We start from the raw sequence: 24,189 nt of genomic DNA on the forward strand, positions 1-24,189 counted from the left end.
GAAGGCAGACTCTTAATCTTTTCTCATTGTGAATGTTTTGTAAATGCAGCTCATGTTAACTGCTGTGCTGTTAACGCTAACATCAAAGACTAGAGGAAGGAGATAAAGTTGCTTTCATCATTGATGCTTACTAAGAATTTGATGATGAGTGTTATCCAGTAGTTTTGATATTCAACAGAAGGTCTTTACAGGGTTGTAAGAACACGTCATCACTCAATTTTCATACACCAGAATCTTTTTATGTTTCTCTGTTGCTCACTCTTTCTGTCAAACGCACACACTCATACAGACAAGTAAAGTCAAGCTTATGTGGCCTGAAATCAGAGGTTTGTGCCAGAGGGCTACACAGTATTTGAAGTATACACCAATCAGCCACAACATTAAAACCACTGACAGTTGAAGAAGATGGATCATATTGTTACTATGCAGCATCCTGCTGGGAAACCACCTAAACATGGCTGCAGACCAAGCACCCCCCCCCCCCCCCCCCCCCCCCCCCCCCCAAATGGCAAAGGCACTCCCAGACGGCCACCCCAGCAGGACCATGCGCCACACTGCAAAAACTGCTCTGAAATGGGCTGACAAACATGACAGAGAGCTCAAAGCATTGATCTGGCTTGTAAATTCCCCAGATCCTTATCTGTTCACCCATCTGTCGTGCAAGTACACCAGAGGTCCTGTGTCCATGCCTCAAAGGTCAGAGCCAAGTCCGGTCAACTGTGGGGTCTCCTTGGGTGTCCTGTGATGCCTGGCACTAGGGTGTTGGCAGCAGATCCTTTGAGTCCTGTGGGTTCAGATGTGTGGCTCTGGCACCTCCCACAGATGATCGATTAGATTGGGATCTGGGGAATTCAGAGGCCACATCGACACCTTGAACTCTTTGTCACATTTGTCGGTGCCAATGCTGAGCAGATTTTGTGGTGTGGCAGAGCACATTGTCCCGCTGCTTGGGTGGCCATCCGGGATTGCAGTGTCATGAGGGGGTTTACTTAGATTGCATTGTAAGATGATCAACATCATTCACTTTATCTGTTGCTTTTAATGTTGTGGCTGATTGAGGTGCGACGGACTGTATGATAAAAACACATAGGTCAGTGTCCATTATTAAATACTTTTACATATGATTTCATTTTCACTTCATTTTTGTTTGTTTTCATCAAAATTGTATCCAGGGAAAATATCACTTGAACAGACCTTTTTTCCACAGCAGTCATTTTGACTTTGCTGCACTGTTACTTACTGAAACAGAGCCATTGAAAGTTATTGGTTCCACTTAGGCTTTTCCTGCTTTGTCGAGTCAAAATGTTCTGGCTGAGGACCCCCAAACCCTCTGTTTCATATGTCCTACCCAATGTTGAAAAGCAACCCAGACCGTTTAGAGCAATAACGACACAAAAGTGATGCTAGTGTTTATGTAGTTGTTACAGTATATAAATGAGGTGTGTTTGTGCTTATTCTAAATGAAACCCCCTGGTTATGCTACTTTTAAATCGAAACACAGACTTTATGGCAGTGTCTGAACTATCCACCCTATAAATAGAGAGAATGGATTGCCTGGCCAGAACTCCCCCGACATGTCTCACAGAGTTAGCATGGAGTTGGTGCAGAATGCCAAACAGCAACAGAGAGAGGGAGGTGTGACTGTGCTAACAGCTTGACTTTGGGAGTGGTGGTGAATATCTGCTTCAGGCCAACAATGCAATGGCTATATATTACTTCAAATCAAATAAATACATGACAAGCAAACGCATGTTACTTCCAATTAATTGCTCTGTGAAGAAGGTGTTAGGTGTGTGTTGTGTCAAGACTGTCAGCAAGAATTTCTCATATTTACGAGCACCCTCCACATTCCAGCTGCCTCACAGAGGTGAAAACCTGAAGTCAGGTGACTTAACATCCCAATGTCAACTGCAGCCAGAAGGCTGCAGGCGCTGTGATCACAACAAGAGAGAGAAACATAAAGGATTTTTTAAAATACATCCATTCCTTTAGGCATCCATTCTGTAAAAGGAAGAGAAACTTGCAAACACTATATAAAATTTGATCCAGGCTTGTTTGGTTCCTCGTTCACAATCACACTCTCCATGTTCGTGATGTTCATATGATTAGTCTTAAAATATGGGTGGCGGCTTTCACACTGGTCAGTGCTGCACTCTGCTGGTTACTGTGCAGTAGTGAAACAACATTATGAGGCACAACGGGACTGTGGAGAGTTCAAAACATAAAGCAAGAAAGAAAAGACATCGAGATTCATACATATACATGCAGATATAGTTCAGGTCTGTGTACTACCAGGCATAGAAGAAACTATTGCAGACACTTCCTTACCTAATTTTATTTCTGTAATTATTTGATAAAGACATGCTTAGTCGGTCTCAGAGAGAACTTTGTCCCCATGTCATTTAACTTGTCACCTACATATTTTTCTACCACCGTATGCTTTTCCTGTGATCTCATGCATTATACAGTAACTGCATCTTTACAGAGACAAAAATAAAACACAAACAAACAAATCTTAAACACTTTCGACGGTTTTTATATGGATTTAAATGTGAGTATTATTGTTTCTTCTTTTCTCAAGCTCTGCCGTAACACTAGAGGGCGATCCTCCCTCTCCCATTCCTTGTGTGTGGAGGAGGTATTGAAAATTTCCACATAGGCAATACCAAGCATTTGGCTGATAAAGTGCCAAAGCCTGTAAAGGGTAGAGATCAGTTTCTTTTACAATTTCAGGCTATGATAAGTGGTGTAATTTTGGCAATTTTAAAAGAAAATTTGACTTGTTAGCATTTCAATTTGTTTATAATAATAAATATAATTGTTTGAAATGTGTAAAATGCATTAGGATATCTCAAAGTCATATCCAGAATGAAATAATACCCATATGAATAATCATTTTAAATGTATTTATTGAAATCATATAAAAAATTACAAAAAAAGTAAAGGTGCCCTTTTAATCAAGTTTACAACCTGCAAATAAAAAAAGTTGCTCATGAAACATTCAAATGCTGGCCTTTGTGTTGTTTCAACCCTGCACATGTCCAACAGCTCTTTAGCTTGTAGTGAAGATATCACAGTTTCCACATACACCAAATATGTCCCATCAAACTGTAAAACAGACATGTATAAAATGGTGCCACTACATGTGTACATTATGGTTTCAATATCTCATTTTTTTCCTTCCATGTAAACATTGCATGCATTGTCTAAAATGTTGGAGAAGTATATCCCAAATGACCACATATGATTACGACATGCAACACACTTTTTTTTTTTTTTAAAGACAGACATCAGAGTACCCGTATATTTCTTGGAAAAATAAGTGATAGAAAACCCCATTCAAGTACTTGAAATCACAGCTTGGCTGAGCTCCGAAAATGGCATTCCCTGACTGAGTACACAGTTTGGACATAAATGGAATGAATGCTAAAGTGTGAACATGGTGGGTTTAACAGTTTCACTGTTATAACTTATCATTGCACAAATTAAAATTATTTAAAGCTTTTCTGGCAGGCAAGAAAAAAGAGATGCATCAGCAAAATTAATTAAATCATATTTATATTAAATTAATTTAGTGAGACATGCAGGAGCCCCGAACATGAACCCAAACAAATGGAAATAAATACACAAAATTGGGACTGAGACCACTGATCACTCAGAAAACTCTTCTGAAACAATCAAGAGGGTTTTTTTTTCATAATAAGAAGCACAAGGAGTGATGTAGTGGAGAATAAACCATTAGTATATTGTGAAATTAGGTGTTTTCTGATGAATAAAAATGACATTAATTGGAATGAAAGTGACTTTTTAAAATTGTTTTTGCTATAATAATTGTGATGACAATTAATTCACATTATTTACAAACCAAAGCACGTAGTACAAGTTAGTGGGAAGTGAAACTATTTCTCTCACTAGCAGCTGCATTCCATTGCATCAGCTCCCATCAGCTATCTTAACACACATGATTGCATTAACGTGTAACGTGCACTTGCATGACTGGATCATGGGGTTATCACCAGATTGTCGAAAACAGGAACTCTTGAGGAAAATTCTAATGAAGAGGTTTAGTGTGTGATCAGATGCCTGTCTGCGTGAAAACAAACCACCAAACAGACAGATTACAGACTGATACAGTGGCTCCACAAAGTGATCTGGTGAAATATTGTTGTTCAGGCGGGTGTGCTTTGTTAAAGAGAGGCTGGCTTGGCAAGACTCCGTCTCAAACGTCTGGCACTTTGTCCTGAGAGAAACCACACAAACACAAAATTACAGTCAAAAATTGACCAGTCACTCAGAACGAAACTAGACATGCGTCCTTAAACAGAACTATAACATAAGGGTGCACATGTGCAGATGTGGCTTTGGTCTAAATCTGTTCCTTAATGTGTTAATAAAAATTACATTGCGCAGAATACTCAACACACTTAAGTTTTGTACTGCAATACTAATTGCTGGATTTACTGTGTATTCAAGTAGGTCAATTTCATCTTTTAAAATGACTAAAAATACACATTAAGAAAAAAAAACCTCGTTGATGGGGGCCAGTGGTGTAAAAGTAGAAATACAGCAGTCTTAAAATACTCAATAACATGGAAAAGTCCTGACTTAAAATATTGTTTAAGTAACAGTATACAAATATTATCAGCTAAATGTACTTGAAATATCAAAAATAAAAGGACTCATTATGCATTATGGCTCCTATTTACAGTGTTATACCACTATTAATATTATGTGTGTACGAGCATGCTGATGTTGTGGATCCACTTCTAGATACTTTATATACTACTGGGTAGATTAGTAGTACAATACAGCATCATCATAACTATATAAAAAGTACCTATAAATGTCAAATAAATGTAGTTAAGTAAAAAGTATATTTCCCTCTGAGAAGTATGTCAAAACAGTACTTTTGTTACACTGCACCACTTATGGGGGCATGCTGTTTCATGCACTGGTGTTACAAAAATGTACAATCCAGGAATTCCAGTTTGAACACGAGTAAGTCTTGTCAGACTGCAACACACAGTCCGCAGTGGTTTTACTGAATATGCACAAGTACTTTTTTAATATTATGTGATATAACGCCTTTTTACTGTATTTTTGTTTTATGTACTGTATGTGATTGTATGTCTATTTGGACGTTGGAGTCTGCAATAAAGTTTGATTCGATTTATAACACTATAAGACAGGAATTTACAACTCTCGCATGGTGGTCATGGTGACAATCATTTTATTTATGGAGCTGACTTAGAGTATTAAAACCCTACTACGCTTGTCTGCTGGTTTCTGTAAAGATAAGGCTGAACGGTTGAGTCAAATTTGCGTTACGTCTGCAGGTTAAACAAGTTCAGCGCACATTCATTTCACAAGAATTAAACTGGCACCAAGGAAGTTGTATAAAGCCTGCTGGGTAAGCAGCTGGTATTGCTTCAGTTGTTCGATGTCCAGTCAGGTGTGGTGGTTAACAAAAATGAAAGAGGAAGCACTTTGACTGATTAATCATTTCTTGTAAAATGGAGTGATGAAAAGAAAATGAAACTCAACTTGCTTGACACGTAGCAAGTAAAATACATCTCCAGTAAATATCTCAGTAAGAAGAGGTGCTTATGTTGCACTTTATAGTGCGGTTATATTGCAAATAAAAGTCAGTGGTTGCGCAGTGTGTCTCCTTGACCTTTTGTATTGTAGTTTTCCAGCCGTCCTGATGTGTGCAAGTGATCTTAATTTTAAAAAAATATATATATATATAAAAACTTCTTACCCATCCACCTTGCTTAGTCACCCATGAAGCCACGTGCCTGTTAAGGAATGAAGTCATGGCCTTCTGCACTTGACCTTTTAACTCTGGACAGGATTTCTTGACATACAGTCCAAAGGCCACCGAGGCCCTGATTAGCTGCACCTCTGAAGCAATTTCAGCCTGCTTGGAGACCTGACTCTGGCACACAGCATCCACGCCATCGCTAAACGCTTTGTCCAAGGCCTGGGGAGAGATAAGACAGAGGCCAAGATATTTTAGAGCAGGACATTCAAGATGAAGACATCACTGTAGACATAAACATGGGTCTTAACTACATCTAGTTCCCAAGTCAAGTTTGGAAACAGAAAAACACACCTACTGTTGGATCTATATTCAAATGCTTTGTTTGTTTGCTTTACTATTTACAGTTATTTTTGATATACAAAACACATATTACAGATTTTAAAAATTAATTTATTTCATTTTAAAATTTAATTCCACAATTCCCCCGCTGGGATCAATGAAGTGTTTCCGATTCTGAATTTCTGCTGTTTTGAGCTCCAGGCGTTCGAGTCAAGTGAGTCACCGCACACTGTAACCTGAGAGTCTGCCTGAGTTTGCACTGAACGTTTACACAGAAGAAATTCAACCAAATGAAACCTGTTGACATTTCAAGACATAGACACACAAAACCAAAATCTATACCAATATCTTCGTGGATAAGAAAATATTTGCACAACTAAATAATGAATAATCAACATTTGTTTCAGCATTACTCCACAAAAAGTAGCAGTGCTTCCTCTGCCCATAAGTATCAAAGAATACACATAGCCTCTGATCCTGTGAGTGCTAGTGATGGATTAATCAATCAATCCTTTGGACCCTCACAGCAGATAAGGAAAAACTCCCCAAAAGAATCCCTTTAACGGGGGAAAAAATGGTTGAAACCTCAGGAAGAGCAGCTGAGGAGTGATCCCTCTTCCAGGACGTTAATATAAAATAAATTACCATAACAAACGCTTTTATCTGTCGCCGGGGAGGAAATTCAGGTGTTGCATTAGCACAATGACAGAATTAAGAACAGATAAACAGACAGTTAAAAGTATAGAGAGTAAGATTAGAAACAGAAATAAATATAAAGTGGGGTAAATTAATCCTGATTGGGACAGTTTTTGAATTTCCGACATGTATGAGCTTTTATTGCAGACATATATTTATGTTCCAACAAAGGTTTGTGAAATATCTTAATATGGGTGTAAATCACAGGTTTCATCATGATAGGTTATTAAACAAATTCTTTTGACAGCAATACAGTCTTTGCTGATATCATAAAGTCTTCCAAGACACAATTTAATTTCGATTCAATTCAGGGGTCTGTGATCGACATGAGACGATATCAGTTAATGCCCTTATCATCTTTTTCTTGACTAGTTGACACTGTCTCTCCCTGGCGCAGGAAGGAGGTACGCTTGGACAACAATGATGACACAAACATGCCATGGGAATTCTAAAATAAAGGCTTATCATAAAGAGATGACAATATGTATCAATGTTTTTACTTTGCATCGATAATATTGGATGGTTGATGCAGTGAATTGATAAATCAATCAAGATCGACATATTGTTACAGTTCTGTACTATATTAGCCATGACAAACGTATGGTCCCTGACAATGTCATTTTCCTCAACTCATAGGCTGAATCGAAAAGTCCGGACCTCACCACACTTGCAGACTCACAGACTTCGCGGACGCGTTCCCAGAAAGTCTGGGAGTGCTTAGTCCAAAGCTACAATTCATCCACTCCACAAGGGGCCTCAAGCGAACTTCCTGCAGACTTCCTGCAGACTTCCAGAGAGTCCGCTTGGGGTGCAGAATTCAGCAGACTTCACTGATTTAATAACCCACATTTCATTGCAACACAGACGTGACGTTGTGGGTTAGTTATTGATAGTTAGGCCTATTAAAATGCTACTTGAATTATAAGGGCCAGAAATAATATTCAGCCACATCATGATACAGGGAGATGTTGCATTTTATCATTGCAGCCTATCAGGCAGTGAGAAAGGCAAAAAAAAATGCCTGAAAAGCAACAAAAGAAGGTCTTAATACATTTTTGTTTAGTCACAAAAAAGGCTATACATTCACTGTTCATCAGCTTATATGACATATGTGTGAATATGACAGCAGCAATAGCTGAATGTTTCCACGGCAATGAGTAACACTACAAACAACTGAAGTTGAGGGCTCAGTCTGCAAGTCCACAGGGTGGACATCTGGATTCAGCCATAGACTGCAGGGTCAACGTCCTGTGTGATACCTGGCCTGCCACTATGTGTCACACCAATGAGGACATGCAAATTTGATTCAGATTTCACAGCAAGGGTTCAGCAAAATAAATATATTTTCACTCATCAGGGGAGAAAATAAACCCTGTACAGTCACTCTGTCCCATCTGACCTTATGTTCCAATCAACCTTAATTCACCCTTTGCCCTTGCAGTGTGTATGGTGTACCTCTTGTGCTGCTGCTTTCTTCAGGTCATTCAGAGCAGCTTTAAACCTCATGTCGTCATCCAGGGCATCAGCCACAGCCCTCAGTTTATCAGCGATCAGAACTGGATCAAAACTATCTGCAAACAAAAACGAAACAGCACAAAAAACATGTAAAGCTATAACAGCATGTGACAGCAGACCTATATTTACTGTACACCTACCTACATACACAACCGAGAGGTCAGAGTGACGTGGAAATGACACTGAGGTGTTTACGAGCAAAAATAACGGACCCTGCGTATGTGTGTTAACGCTACATTGTCTTGAACCTTAAATATAATTAAAGTCTATGATATATCACCACATTGACGTTTCGTTATGTAACGTTAGCTAAAAACGAATGCTGGCTTCTCGATACTGTAGCTAACGTTTACAGTAAACACACCGACACGTTTGTTGAGTAACGTTACAGTCGATTCTCTCAGACACACACACACACAGCACACCATTCACGGACAGATACAACAAACTAACTCACCGTCGTCCCCTCCTGGGCTGTCAACCTCCAGTCCAGCATCTAAGAGGCAACGATTTTCATGCTCTTCCTCGTCTTCAAGCAGATATTTGATTATTTCAGTCGTCTGCCACTCGACCAACTCTGCTGTCGGAGCCATTGCTGCTCACTAATGCCGGACACCGCGCGCAGCCGCAAGCGGAGGGTGGGTAACTCTCGCACTTCCGGTGTACAAGCCTGAGTCATAGCTCACCTGTAGGCTAGTTAAGCGCGTTCGTCCACATACTTATCTCTCAACCAGTGGTATACTTTTATGTTACAGGGCAGCTTTTATCCTGGAGCTGAATGATGAGGAGCATTTGGTCAATGATCTTATTGTTCAGCTGATGATATCAATAGTCTATTGGTGTTTCTCAGCGTGAAAGGTCCTTCCTTGGTAGGATGGGATCCCACAGGGGCAAAGTGAGAGTCCTTCCTAGTATACAGTGAACACACATTGGAACAGGCTAACAAGTGTCATTGATTGGGGTGTCAGGATACTGTGATCATTTTGGCACTCTAATGTCGTTGTACAATTTGAACATAAGCAGTATTTTCAAAGTTGCATGACTTTTAGGAAGAATATGCTTCTGGATTATACTTAGAAAAAACAAACAGGTAGGCTAATTAAACTTTTGTAGCACTTAGTGCTCTGTCACTGCTGTAAATGATTTATTTAAACACTTGTATGTTGTATCTAGGGCGGCACGGTGATGCAGTGGTTAGCACTGTCGCCTCACAGCAAGGGGGATCAGTCCGGGAGGAAACCCTTCTGTGCGGAGTTTGCATGTCTCCCCGTGTCAGTACCCCAGGTACTCCAGCTTCCTCCCACAGTCCAAAGACATGCAGGTTAATTAGTGACTCTAAATTGTCTGTAGGTGTGAATGTGAGTGTGAATGGTTGTCTGTCTCTATGTGTCAGCCCTGTGATAGTATGGCGACCTGTCCAGGGTGTACCCTGCCTCTCGCCCAATGTCAGCTGGGACAGGCTGCAGCCCCCTCATGATCCTCAAGAGGATAAGCAGCTACGAATGAATGAATGTTTTATCTGATCATGGTATTTTATATATTTCATTATTCAGCAGTTGAGACATTGGAAAGTGTAAATTACGAGGTTTTGTTGAAGGGGCCCAGCCTTCACTTCCAGCAAATTGTGCGCAAAGAATTGTGGGTATTTTATACCTGCTTAGGATACACACATGCATCCTTGAAAATTCTCTGATTTAAGGACTCGGTCCTCGTTAAAATTTGAAGGATCCTTGACATTGAGACAGTCCTCAGGTGGGATTTGATGACGTTTAGCCTCCTTGAAATTCAGCCATTTAAGGATCCTTCCTTGACTTTGAGAAACACTCTATGTGACTTATAGTGTGTTTAGCAGAGCTTGAAACTGAGCTCTGTCAGACAGGAGATGCAAACAACACTTTATATAGCTTATATATAGTTGTCGGAACGTTGGCTCTTTTCCTATATTTGTGGTATATATGTATCTATGCAAACAGTTGTGGATTTATTTGTCCAGGTTTTGAGATAGCCTGTCCTAAATTTTCGCCTTCACCTTTAATAGCTACAAATGAGGTGAATGGAATTTAATTTGAGGTGCTCTCAGTGTTAAAGTAATGATAATAATGATAAAACAATTCAACAGCAACATATTTTCCAAAATCAGTTCCCGATACAGCTGATGTGAAAGAAAAGTACACAGAATTAGCTGTGTCCAATTTTCATGTAAAAACTGTCTGTGGAAACTCCATTCACTTCCACTGTATTTTGCAGCAGAGGCACAAATCTCAGAGAGATTTCCCAACATCATGGCAAATAAAAATGGAACTTGCGCTAAAGTTGCATCACTTTATAGTCGAGATGCACCTGCCTTGCCCGACGTTGGTTTACCGCCACCCTAGTTTATGTAACGACTGTGACATGTGATAGGCACTGGCGGTTCATGTTTAAACTGAGAAAGTAGGTCAGCTTCTCAAAACTGTATTAAAAGTGATGTGGAAAGACATGATATTCAGACAGTATTGAAACATAAGATGAAGCATCTGTTGGACAAGAAGACCCACTAGGTCGAAAAAAAAAAAACTAAAACAAAGCAGGGGGTCACTCATGAAGCCTGTCTTGCAGGGTTTAGAAATACAAAGCTGAATGAAATCACAGTGAGGTGGAGATCACAGAAACCTTCGTAACAGAGCTCCGATAAGTGTTGGCTTATTAAACTCAAACACATCAAAATAATAATAATGAAACAAGAAAAATGTATGATTTGCTGGTATCTCCAGACAGAAATGCTTAAAACACGAGGAATCTAATTATCTAATTTGAGACTGATTTACACCAGGGGTACAGGGACTGCTACCAGGTGGATATAATTAACTTTAAGAGGGAGCTTTAGTCTGAGGCCTGCGGACTGGTGACCATTACACTGATGAAAAAACACAATATTTTTGTCATCCTGCACATGTATCTTAAAAAACAGCTCTGTGTGTTGTGTGAATTCATGTTGTTGGTTAATTGAGCGTTAAGATGCGAAAACAGAAACTGTCAAAGACAGATGTGAACAGCGTAGATCACAGTCAGGGTGATCGCCACTGGGATGCAATAAACTCAATCAAGTAGTACTACCAACTGCTAATGTAATTTTTGTTGCTCACATCAGGGGAAATACGGAGACAGCACAAAGCACTGGAGACATGAATACTTTGCTGAAAGCCAGGACAAAGATGGAAGTAAACTGTATTTGCTTACTTTAGATAAATGTGGACAACAGTGTGACCCACATTGACTGCTGATCACATGAGGGATGATCAAACACACACTCTTACACACTAGGTGTTAGTGTGTTTTACCTCCAGAAGATGGCGCCATTCACATACTGATGATGTTTCTTTGATGAGAGCTGCCCCACCCTGGTTCACTTACACACACACACACACACACACACACACATACATTGTTCACCAAACAGTGTATTTTTTCTGCAGCATATACATTATTTACATGCCCAATTAAAACTGTTGTGCACTGGTGTTCATGCATACATGCAAGAGCCCAAGGTGAACACATATATGTGAGGTGTTTGTACATCTCAAATCCACAGTCATCTGAACCAACTATGCTCATGCATGTGTTTCTGCCTATGTGCAGTGACCATCAGTGCAGGCCAAAGAGAAAACATTAAATTATTCAGTGCTGACATTATCAGGGAATTAAAATGGTCTCTTTCTGCATATCTGGCAACACTTATAATGCTAAAACTAAGATTAACAATAACACAGATTGTGAAATGTGTCACAAGTCAACACAGGCTCTCGAGGCTCCATTCAGTTCATATTTTTTCACACTGTCCAACGGAGGTGAGGACTCAAGTCAAATCTGAGTCACAAATATAGTGACGGCAGACTCCATCTGACACAATCAAAAAATACTCGCAACTTCACTTGGATTTTAACACCAGTGACTAATGACTTCACTTAGATGTGAGGCTTTTCATTTGAAAATACTTGATACCTTACCAAAAGCCCAAACATAAAGAAGAGTATGTCATCTAAAAGCTTGCCACGTCATTTCATGAAACAGCTAATGTTAACGCTATTCATTCCCATCAAGTCAACATGTAATTCCCAAGGTCCACTGTGTTTGAACCAATCTGACTACATCCGATATCAAGCTGCAGAAGAGAACCATGAAAAACTGTCTCATAACTGAGCATCAGTTGGAAAAAATGTTACCAAAGATCATTTTATTTGTGAGCAAAAACTATATCATTAATAAACAAACTGCAGTGTGCAAAACATGGGTCGTAATTGCAGATGGAGACGCAACAATTTCCAACTTTGTTCGACATTTGAAGACGCTACAGGTTAATAGTGCTATATGAAAGTGCAATGTCAGCACTACTTGTATGACAAAGTTCAGTCGCATTTGTTTTAACAAGCTTGTTTCAACAAATACATCTTTCAAAAAGCACAACTTTTGTGTAGCTGTTGTTTGGCATCAAATATGATGAACAGTGCATTATGACTTGTTGAGGGTTCAAAACTCAAAGTTTAGGAACTGGGACTTGAGTCTGGACTTCACAGCAAAGACTTGACACTTTTTTCAATTTATACTTCTGCGTTGAATTGACGCTGTAGCTACAGCATAGGCTCTGCATCGACATGGAGCCCACGCTGTAACCTACGCCCTACGCTGACGTGCACCTCCCCAAAGACGTTACTACGTGCCGCAGCGATGCAGACCTCCTGTCTGTTTTTGTAAGCTGAAAACCATTTCCCTTAGTGGAAATGAATCTTTTATTTACTTTTATTTCACAGATAAGAAACAATAAATTGTGAAAATGATAAAGCCTCCACATTTATTCTGGCATCATATGAGCAAAGGAAATCTCCGCTCATTGCTAGGCTAATTTATACAATGTAAAATGCCATAGGCTTGTGCTAATAACATTAGCATGTTATATTTGTTTGGAAAACATGTTTAGTATAAGACACTTGTGAGTTGTAATGGAGCGAAATTATGTACTGTTACTTTTGTTAAATGTTGCAGTTATCCCTGATTTTATATGAGAAGAGGAAAAGATTGCTACTAGGCTAATTTATACAATGTAAAATGCCATAGGCCTGTGCTAATAACCTTAGCATGTTGTATTTGCTTGGAAAGCGTGTTTAGTATAAGACACGTGAGCTGTAATGGAGCAAAATCATGTACTGTTAGCTTTGTTTAATGCTGCTGTTGTCTCTGGTTTTATATGAGCAGAGGAAAAGATCGCTAGCTGCTAGGCTAAGTTATACAATGTAAAATACCATAGGCTTGTCCTAATAACATTAGCATGTTGTATTTGTGGGGGAAAATGTGTCCAGAAAAAGACAAGTGTTTTGTCTGTGAATGCTGCGAGTCACAGTGAAGCCAATTTGTGTGTTTGAAATTGTTTCTATTAAGCCACGCTTAATATGTGTTTTAATGTGTATTTCTGAATCAACTAAACCTTACCTCACAGAAAACTCCGCTGCTGACTAGTGTTTTGGAGGTGTAACTACACAGTGACACAGACACACCACCACACAAGTATAAATGCTCACAATAGCGTAGGGTCTGCTGCACAACTATAAATCCCGCTTTACTTGTGACTTACAAAACAATGACTTGGTTCCACCTCTGCTATCTATTCTGTGACACTGATGCCAACATCCAAACACAGTTTTTACCACCATCAGCACCAAAGACTCCACCCTGAATCAAAGTAAGGCCAGGTTGGAAGGTTATCTTACAGACCAGTTACAGTGTTTAATTGCTTATGACTGTTCTCTTTTGTTTCTTAACAGCACATTATCACCTTGGCAAAAGTACATCTGTGTTTTTGCACTGGCACCTGCCTTGTTTGTGAGGACTGACAGTAGATGAATACAATGAACGAGCATGTTACAGACACACATAGGACTCAGGGAATGAGATGAAAATTGAGTTGTTCAGTCATGCAAATCCATCTCTTCTGGAAAAAATAAAACCATGCACCAATATAATCAGCAGGGATGTCACAGTCACTTCTGTGCTGTCTGACACACTAAAGTCAGTGTGACGCCATACACATAGAAAATTGTTCGCAGATGAATTAAGCATAATCAAAGCTCATGTACTTCTCCATAACAAGATTCCCAAATAAGCCCACACTTCGTCCTCAGATACAGGAAGACGTGCTATCCAGCAGAACTGATTAGATGTGAATGGTTATCATGCAAATGTAGGATTGTGTATCATATACATTATACATACGGAGATCACAGGGGCTTTAGTTATTTGCTTTGTTTATTTGCAACATCTTTTGAATTTGCAAATCTTCAGAAAACTTTAACAAGAATAAATAAGCTGGTGTGAGGAAAACATCAGTTATGAAGCATAGGCGAAGATTGTTTAAGCAAAACATTTGTTTTACATTTAAAACTGAAGTCAGAATTTGACTTTAATAGTCTTCTAAGCCCTCATTAAACAGAAAACAAAATTAGACCCATTGTCTCATTAATGCAAAGAAAACAAGTAAAAGAAAATGAAAGGACTTGGATACAGCACCCAAGAGATACAACTGTGAAGGCACAATACATTAAGAACATGAAGTGCAGAGAAAAGAGTCTCTCTCTGCTGGATCCTTTCCTCTGATGTCATAGTTACTGCTGTAATTTTAGGCAACCTAAAACAGAGCAGTACAACACAGACACTATCACAAAGGATCAACACTCTCTAAGGTATATCAATCAATCAATCAATCAATCAATCAATTTTATTTATAAAGCCCAATATCACAAATCACAATTTGCCTCACAGGGCTTTACAGCATACGACATCCCTCTGTCCTTAAGACCCTCACAGCGGATAAGGAAAAACTCCCCCAAAAAAAACCCCTTTAACGGGGAAAAAAAACGGTAGAAACCTCAGGAAGAGCAACTGAGGAGGGATCCCTCTTCCAGGACGGACAGACGTGCAATAGATGTCGTACAGAACAGATCAGCATAATAAATTAACAGTAATCCATATGACACAATGAGACAGAGAGAGAGAGAGAGAGAGAGAGAGAGAGAGAGAGAGAGAGAGAGAGAGAGAGAGAGATGCAGGTAATGACAGTAGCTTACAACATTAATGAAAGTAATAATATTATAGTTATAGTTCTGGCTACTGTGGTACAATATGTTGAAAGTATGTATTAATATCTGACAGTATACATGTGTATAATAACAGTAGAAGTATGACTAATGACTAATGATGGCAGCAGCAGCAGGAGGCATCTGGCAGGACCACGGCAGCAGCACAACCACACACGTCACGCTGTCCAGGCACCGCTGCGATATGAGTTAATCTGAGAGACAGTGGAACACAAAGGCTCCGGAGAAGAAGCCGAGTTAGTGACATCCAGAATGGCCGAGTTAGCAAGATGCAGTAATAGGATGAGAGAGAGAGAGAGAGAGAGAGAGAGAGAGAGAGAGAGAGAGGGAGAGAGAGGGACCCCGGTGTATTATAGGGGGTCCTCCGGCAGACTAGGCCTAAGTCAGCCTAACTAGGGGCTGGTACAGGGCAAGCCTGAGCCAGCCCTAACTATAAGCTTTATCAAAGAGGAAAGTCTTAAGTCTAGTCTTAAATGTGGAGACGGTGTCTGCCTCCCAGACCGTAACAGGAAGATGATTCCACAGGAGAGGAGCCTGATAGCTGAAGGCTCTGGCTCCTGATCTGCTTTTGGAGACTTTAGGGACCACGAGTAACCCTGCGTTCTCAGAGCGCAGTGTTCTGGTGGGATAATATGGCACTATGAGCTCTCTAAGATATGACGGAGCCTGACCATTTAGAGCTTTATAAGTTAACAGTAGGATTTTAAATTCAATTCTGGATTTTACAGGGAGCCAGTGCAGAGAAGCTAAAACAGGAGAAATATGATCTCGTTTCTTATTTCCTGTTAGTACACGTGCTGCTGCATTCTGAATTAGCTGGAGAGTTTTTAAGGACTTACTAGAGCTACCTGATAATAGAGAGTTACAGTAATCCAGCCTAGAGGTAACAAAAGCGTGGACCAATTTTTCTGCATCTTTTCGGGTCAGGATAGGCCTAATTTTCGCAATATTATGCAGATGAAAAAATGCAGTCCGTGAGGTTTGCTTTAAATGAGAATTAAAAGACAAATCTTGATCAAATATTACTCCGAGGTTTCTTACGGTAGTGGTAGAGGCCAGAGCAATGCCATCTAGAGAAACTATGTCATCAGATAAAGAGTCTCTGAGTTGTTTGGGGCCAAGAACAATAACTTCAGTTTTGTCTGAATTTAACATCAGGAAATTGGTGCTCATCTAATTTTTTATGTCTTTAAGGCAGTTATGGAGTTTAGTTAATTGATTATATATACACTGGGTTGGACTGGCTGATGGAGCAGCTGAGCAGGAAAAGTGAGCTCATGGAGGGTGACTGGTGGTCAGAAGGGGAAAAAACTGGAATAAGAGGAGACTGATGAAACAAAGAAGATTATCCCTGACACCAATACTGCCATGCAAAAGCAAAAGACCTTAATGTCATCTTGGTTAAAATAACTCTCTGTCACTTACATATAAAAACAAGGACTGGCCAGCTCACTCAGTGTTAAAGTCCATATAGTGGGGCGGCATTGCTCAATATTTTTCTAGAATTGTTCAATTTTGTGATAAAAGCATCAAATTTGGCAGATGCGTTGACAAATATATTTAGAACAAATCTGGATATTGGGGCATCAGAAACTCGCCCCCTGGTGGGCAGAGCAGGCAATTGAATCCTACCTGCCCATGGACCCGTCCCATTAATTGGATCCACTCCAAAATGTAATGGCTTCTAAGATTTTCACAAAATTCGGTGGAGGGATGTAACACATGCCAACTTAGAATACATTAAATTTTGGTGTTGATCCAACTCAGAGGGCGTGCCCATGGTCCGCCCACACGTGGCCTCCCATTCACTTCCATTCATTTTTTGGATGAGGATTACATGAAAACTGTCCAACCAATTTTCACAAAACTTGGTGGAGGCATGTAGCATGGTCCAACTTAGAAGCCATTACATTTTGGAGTGGATCCAATTAATGGGACAGGTAGGATTCAATTGCCTGCTCTGGCCACCAGGGGGCGAGTTTCTGATGCCCCAATATCCAGATTTGTTCTAAATATATTTGTCAACACATCTGCCAGATTTGGTGCTTTTATCACAAAAATGAACAATTTTACAGCTATGCTGCCCCACTAATAGTATAGACAGGCAGTCAAATGCATCGCATGATAACGCTCTACACTTTGGTAAGTTAAGGTCTTTTACCTGTATAAGGCAGAATAATACAGAGGCTGTGTTTGCACTGATTTACAATAACTCAATGAACTCACAGACAGAAAGAGAGAGAGCTTGCTGTGGATGTGTTTGACAGTGGATGGTGGAAGTGCTGCTGCCAGGAGCATCGGTATGTTTTCTGCTTACAAGTGATTGCCGGGCCAAAGGGAGTCAATTCTGTGGCTTTTGAATCAGTAAGGAGAGAAAAGGAGAAGCTTGTAAAGAGAGGCATTCAGTTCCTCTCGGCTTAGCTGGGATCCTCTCCTCTGGCTCCATGTAATGAAATACCTGATCAATAGTCGCAGGTGTTGTTGTTGTTTTTCCTCCAGTGCTGGCACCAGTAAGTGTTCCCAGCATGTCACTCTGCATTATTCCACTTTATTGCACCTTTGCACTGGTGATCTTTTATGTTTTAACAGAAGCACAGGGGCCTGTTTTAAAGAATGTCCTTTTTGACTCATATTTTCCCCCTAAATTTCTCATTTACTCCTTTTAGAGAATACATAATTACAAGCCGTGACAATGTTGCAAAAACTGGTATCTTAAGTTTGTGTGTGTGTGTGTGTGTGTGTGTCATCATGGCAAATTGTGGTCCCGGTGACACCATTTGTAGCAGGAACTACTGCAGGAAGGTTTTCAGTGCTTTGCTTTATACGTTTTTATGTCTGTTTGTTTGTTTGTTTGACTGTGGACAGATTTTTGTTAACGCAATACTGTCACAACGGCGCAAGATGTGGTCGCAAAACTTTACAGCTGTGCAGTTGAGATCAAAATGAAGGCTGAGTTTGAAGTGCCCAGTGGCTCATTGAGCAGAGCAGGTATCCCACATATGAAGGCAGTGTCCTTACCGCAGCCGCCGTGGATCGATTCCAGCCTGCAGGTCTCTGATCCCCTTTCTCTTCCCCCATCACAGTCCTATCTAACAAAAGCAAAAAATAAAAAATCTAAAAATGAAGGGGCTGTGCTGGAAGATGGATTGGGTCTGAGCAAGTGCATCTGAAGTGGGGGGTAGGAAGAAGGGAAAGGGCCATTGGCCTGCCTACTTCCTGGCTAACATCTGCACCAAAGTCTACAGTGGTAAAAATATGGGTCCCCCAAGAAAAAGGTTGGGAACCACTGATCTACTGCACATGTATTGAAATAATGCTGAGCTGTGGAAAATTGCAGTAGTTACTCTTATTTAGTATTAGTATTTACTTAAATGCAAATTTAAGGCACTTGTAAGTATTTTCATTTTATGCTACTTTATATTTCTGCTCCACTACAATTCAGAGGCAAATACTGTACTTTTTATGCCACTATTGAACAGCTTTACTTACTCATTACTTTGCAGATTTAGACAAATAATATATAATCAGCAATTAATACATTCATTACTGTATGTCTTGCTACGAAATATAATAAGAGGAGACATTATAAATCCACACATTCATTCACAAGCCACCAGCAGCAGCCAGGCTAGGTAATTAAAATGAACTCCACCTTTACCAGGTACAACATTAAAGTGATGAACACATTAAAGCAATAATTATAATCCAAATGGGCCATATTATGAGTACTTTTACTTTTGGGTCTTAAAGTACATTTAAAATTAGGACTTATCCTTGTAACAGTGTACTTTTACTATTCAAGCTGTCACTCTGTATGTCAGGTCATGTGCTGCTGCTGCTGCTGCACTGCTCATTTGCTGGCTAACCTTTATTGCAAACCATTAGCTAGCAAGCTAACCTGCTACCTGTTTAAGTGTTTTGTGAAGGTTTGAGACGGAATAATGGCGGTTGTGCTGCTCCCAGCTTCTCCTTTGTTGGTGTTGGACTGTTTGACCACACTTTGGCAGGTTACGAACTCCTCTGGAGTTTGTGCTGTGGGCCGTGGATGTATTAAGAGACCCGTGGGCACTTTGGACTGTGGCAGCTCTTCCCAGAGGATCCACCCTCTGCCTGCTCAGATTCCCGGGACCACTGCCTCACATCAGCAGAGTAAGAGCTCGCTGTTTATGCTAATATGCATGCTATGAGAGGATGTACTGGCTCTGTTCTGGTGGTCTTTGAGAGGTTTGTGTGCTGGGGGCTGTTGGCTGTTTCTCTGAGATCTCCATGTGATGTCTTGGCGTCTGCTGCCTGCAAAGTTTTGCTCACACTGCTGCTACTACTTTGTATTGCTGTGGTTGTTGTACTGCATGAGCTTATTTGTTGTTTGACACATTTATTATGATGCCTCATTGTGGTGCTTCCCTGCTGTTCATTAACCAAATGTTGAGATATAAATATTAATGTGTGGCTATTGTGAGTTTTGGGCTGAATTGATTTCCCCTCAGGCTGTTGCCCAAGCTGCATACTCAGGTCACAGGTAGAGGTTAATATTGGCTCTTGGGATGTAAACTATTGTCTCATTGTTCATATAATTATCACTGTGCACACCCTCAGCAATGCACACAGCTTGTTTCCTTGTAATATTGGCTTTATGGGGAACTCAACACGGCTTATTATGACACATAGGGCATTTTCTCAACACCTTGCTGTTACAGAAACATGCCAACCCAAAAACAGTGGGTCACTGTATCAGTTGCTTACACTACTGCTACACTCACCTGCACTCATTGCCAAGCTTAAAGGGACAATTCACCTTAAAAACAAAAATACATTCTTACCTGTAGTGCTGTTTATTAGTCTGGATTGTTTTGGTGTGAGTTGCCAAGTCTTGGAGATACCGGCTGTAGAGATGTCTGCCTTTTCTCAAATATAATGGAATTATACAGCACTCAGCTTGTTGTGCTCAAAATGCCAAAAAAAAGAAATACATGTGAAAAACTCAACAGCAATGTCTTTTTCCAGAAATCATGACCCAGTTACTCAAGATAATCCACAGACCTTGTTGTGAGCAGTTTCATGTGGGAACTCCCGCCATCCGTATCACTGCGCAGAAGGAAGTGTGCATCTACTCATGGACGAGAGGCTCGTGCTGGTGACAGTTCAAGATGTAAACAATAATGGTGTCCTCCTCAACTGAGCTGTAACATTACCTAGCTCAGGTGAGCAAGCAGTGACCTCTAGTTCCATTGCATTGGAGAGGAGGCAGACCCCTCTTTGGCTGATATCTTCAACACTCTGCAACTCACACCAAAACAACCTCGATCGATAAATTACATGAGGAAAAATATGTTGATTTTGGATGAACTGTCTCTTTGAGCTTATATCCAAGTACTGATGGTGCTCTGCTCATCACACTCCATAAAACATAACTTGAGATTGTGTGCTTCAAACCATGCATGAAATTTAATCACTACATTTCTGTGTTTTGCATACACTCTGTATGTACTGTAAGTTAATAATTGTCTGCTGCATATTTGCCATGTTCTTTGCCTGCTGCTGCCCAACAGATGGATGATCTGGTTAACATTTATCCATCCCAGTTCATGAGTTGGTGTTTCCCCCTTGGCTGGCGGAGGTGCTTTGTTGGGATCAGCCACACGATAGTTGGTGTCTGGCCCACACTTGGTAGATTCTTAGTGGCTGGTGTTGAGATCTGAATCTCATGTAGTTTATTTTTGTCACTCCCCGATCTCTGCTATGCTGAGCTTGTGGTTTCCGTTTTGGGGGAGATTAGGTAAGGGCCAAGATGCCAAATATCAGCTGTCTATACGTATTCAGTGTATGCTGGCTGAACTGAACTAGCAGTAATGAATGGAGTTAGCTGACTGTCAATTTTACATCCTTATCTTCTAAGCACAAATTTTTATATTGCCATATTGCTATTGTTGGTGCTTCAGATTGGTATTTTGAGGATAAGGAACTATGTTGTTAGCATTTTTTGAACCAATTCTGGTCCCACTTTTGTGGATATTCTCTGATAGAGTTCATATCCTGAAATATTTACTGCATAAATATTTATTTTATAAATTAGTGTTGTTTACATGTATGGTAGAATTTTTGGTTTGGAAGTCCAGTGCAGTATTGGGGGTGCAGCTCATGAATTATTGAGCCCACATTGAACTTTGATTGACAGCGAGGTCACATCTTTATGATAACTCATCCTTCATGGTAAAGATCGAGGCTCATCTCTTAATTGTTTATTTTGGTTTGTTGATTTTCTGGAGGAAACAGACTTGGACTTTCAAGTAGATTAATTAATTCTCAAGGATTATAGAGTTGTCTCCCAGAACTTGTTTGCTGTTGCTCTTTCTAATTATCCTTTTCTCATCACAGTTCGCACTTCCTCTCCTCTTTAAATACCCAACAGGATAGACCTCCAGATAATTAGATGGAAAGCTAGCGAACTGTGGCCTATTGACCAATTAGGGTATTGTATGGCTTATTCTTTGAAACTTAAATTCACAGTGGTGCTGCTGGTCAATTGAACATACCCTGATATTAACTCTAAAATCACACAGTGTGTTACATTTTAAACATTATAGTGTTTCTATGTTATTCTGACATAGAGATGTTCATATACAAGCTTATTTCTCTTCTCTTCTATCTTTTGAGAAAGACTAACTTTTTCAGCTTCAGTGGTCCAGCTGAATATCTACAGACACTGTGACCTCTCCGTGTCACCTCACATGTATTATGTTTGTTCATGATATTCAGTCCTAGAGTTAGTGGTCTGAATTGGGGTGTGTGTCGGGGGTTTGGGGGACGAAAGCTACTGCCCTTTTTGCCTGGGTGAGAGTGCCCTTTTCAAATGGCAAATCAAAACATTTTTCCTTATTCGTTGGCCGTATGTGTCATCCAGCTGAAATAAGGGAAATATCATGAATCATACCAATTTCAGCCAAAACGTTTTGTTTTACTTGATATTCAAATGTGGGTTGTAAAGCTTCCTTGTCATGAGCTAAGTTTCTGTATTCCACATATTGAGGTCAAAGTTAAGGAAACCTTCTTTTGTGTCTTCCGCAACCATGAGTGGACAGAGAGGCATTCAGACAAAGGTCACCAGTCAATACGGCTACCAGCTAATCTGTTGCTGTGGAAAGTTGAACACATAAACACAAAACATCTTTTGCTTTGTTTTAGCCAATTGTCATGTGTAATATCCAAAAACTTCCAAATACTACGACTCCAGCACCGACTTGCATGTGGTTCTACCCCGAGGTTCTCTCAATGTAGGTCACGCTAGACTCCCCATCAAAGGTAGCACAACCTTCCCAGGTGTGTGAATCACCTCAGCTGACTTCTCTTATTGTGAGAGGAGCAGCTGCATGGTACTCTGAACCCCTCACTTTGTATTGCTCAGAGTGAAGCCGGATCCTCTGCAGAGGAGCCTGACCTCGAATGATTCTATCTGCAGCTCCTTTCACTACCCAGAGGCTGTAGCCATAGGGGCTAGACTTGTAAGTTTGCAGCAGCCACAGTGAGGAGGGCAGGAGGACACTGTGAAGTCATGTGGTCACATTGAATGCTATAATTAATTAATCTACACTATATGCATCATTGAACTCCCTCAGGACTGCTGCTTCCCACTTATCCTCATTTGGAGCATGATTTGCATGTGTCAAGTTCAACTTTTTAGATGGTATAAGAGAGGCAGGGAGGGATCATTACACTGCTGTAAAGAGCTTGGGCTCAGAGGACGCAGCTGATATAAAATGTGATAGGACATTATGATATTAAGAACAGATTGACAACATCATAGACAATCTGACAAATGACTGGGAGTGATGTCTATTCATCTATTTTCTAAATCAGTGGCTCTCAATCTTTTTTGTGTCAAGGACCCCTAAATTGATACACATTAGGGCAAAGACTCATTTCATAAGATTTCACTTCAGGACCCTTCATCTTAAATGATTTTGGTTGATAGATATAATTAAGACAAGAATTCTAGAGTTGTTGACTACAGTTGAGAAGATAACTGTGGAGGAGGTGACACATATGATCAGAATACTCACTGTTATGACTTTTAAGGCTCATTTTTGATAAGCGTTACATATGTATACGGACATGGGCGGAGCCCTCTGTCAATACTGTGTGATCATGTCATATTTGTGGTAAGGATAGACCGATACATCAGCCGGCCGATATATCGGGCCGATATTTGAGTTTTTTACTTGTATCGGCATCGGCCGATCCGCGCTTGGGTTCGCGGATTTATTTTTCCCTGGCATGATTTACAGACAGGCATCCATGGGCAGCTCTGTGTTGCCGGAAGACCCTGCAGCGCACATGCAGCGAATCCTACTGTGTACAGTAGTTGTTGTTTTATTTATGCTTCAGCTTAAATATTTGTTTATTTTATAGACATTACTGGAAGATTTAAGAGCACTGAACTCTTTTTTTTATTTGAATGTATAATAATAATAATAATAATAATAATAATAATAATAATATTCTACATGTTCTACCTCAACTTTCCATCTTGTTTTAGTATTTTTTACTGTTCAATAAATGTTTCTTATTTTAAACTTGAGACCTGTAATATTTGTTATCATTGTGGCATTTTTTTTATGTAAATTGAGGGAGCAAAAGCAGTATCGGCCCCAAATATCGGCTCAAGAAAATCGGCAGTCCATAATTGGTCATCGGCTAAGGGTGATGGAAAAAAATCGGTATCGGCATCAGCCCTAAAAAATCCATATCGGTCTA

The 24,189-nt window shown here is 40.1% G+C and overlaps 1 protein-coding gene across 1 annotated transcript; it reads right to left on the bottom strand.

Annotated features, from left to right (window-relative positions):
• Positions 1 to 2,892: 2,892 nt before the first annotated feature.
• Positions 2,893 to 8,939, bottom strand: LOC144462485 (bcl-2-like protein 15). The gene is made up of 4 exons (XM_078166343.1): positions 8,772 to 8,939; positions 8,255 to 8,370; positions 5,762 to 5,983; positions 2,893 to 4,240 (listed from the first exon to the last, which is right to left on the bottom strand). The coding sequence occupies exons 1-4, from the start codon at positions 8,905 to 8,907 to the stop codon at positions 4,220 to 4,222; spliced, it is 495 nt and encodes a 164-aa protein (XP_078022469.1). The 5' UTR covers positions 8,908 to 8,939; the 3' UTR covers positions 2,893 to 4,219.
• Between the last annotated feature and the right edge of the window lie 15,250 nt (positions 8,940 to 24,189).

This window comes from Epinephelus lanceolatus, chromosome 1 (assembly GCF_041903045.1).
Source record: "Epinephelus lanceolatus isolate andai-2023 chromosome 1, ASM4190304v1, whole genome shotgun sequence".
Lineage (NCBI taxonomy): Eukaryota > Metazoa > Chordata > Actinopteri > Perciformes > Serranidae > Epinephelus > Epinephelus lanceolatus.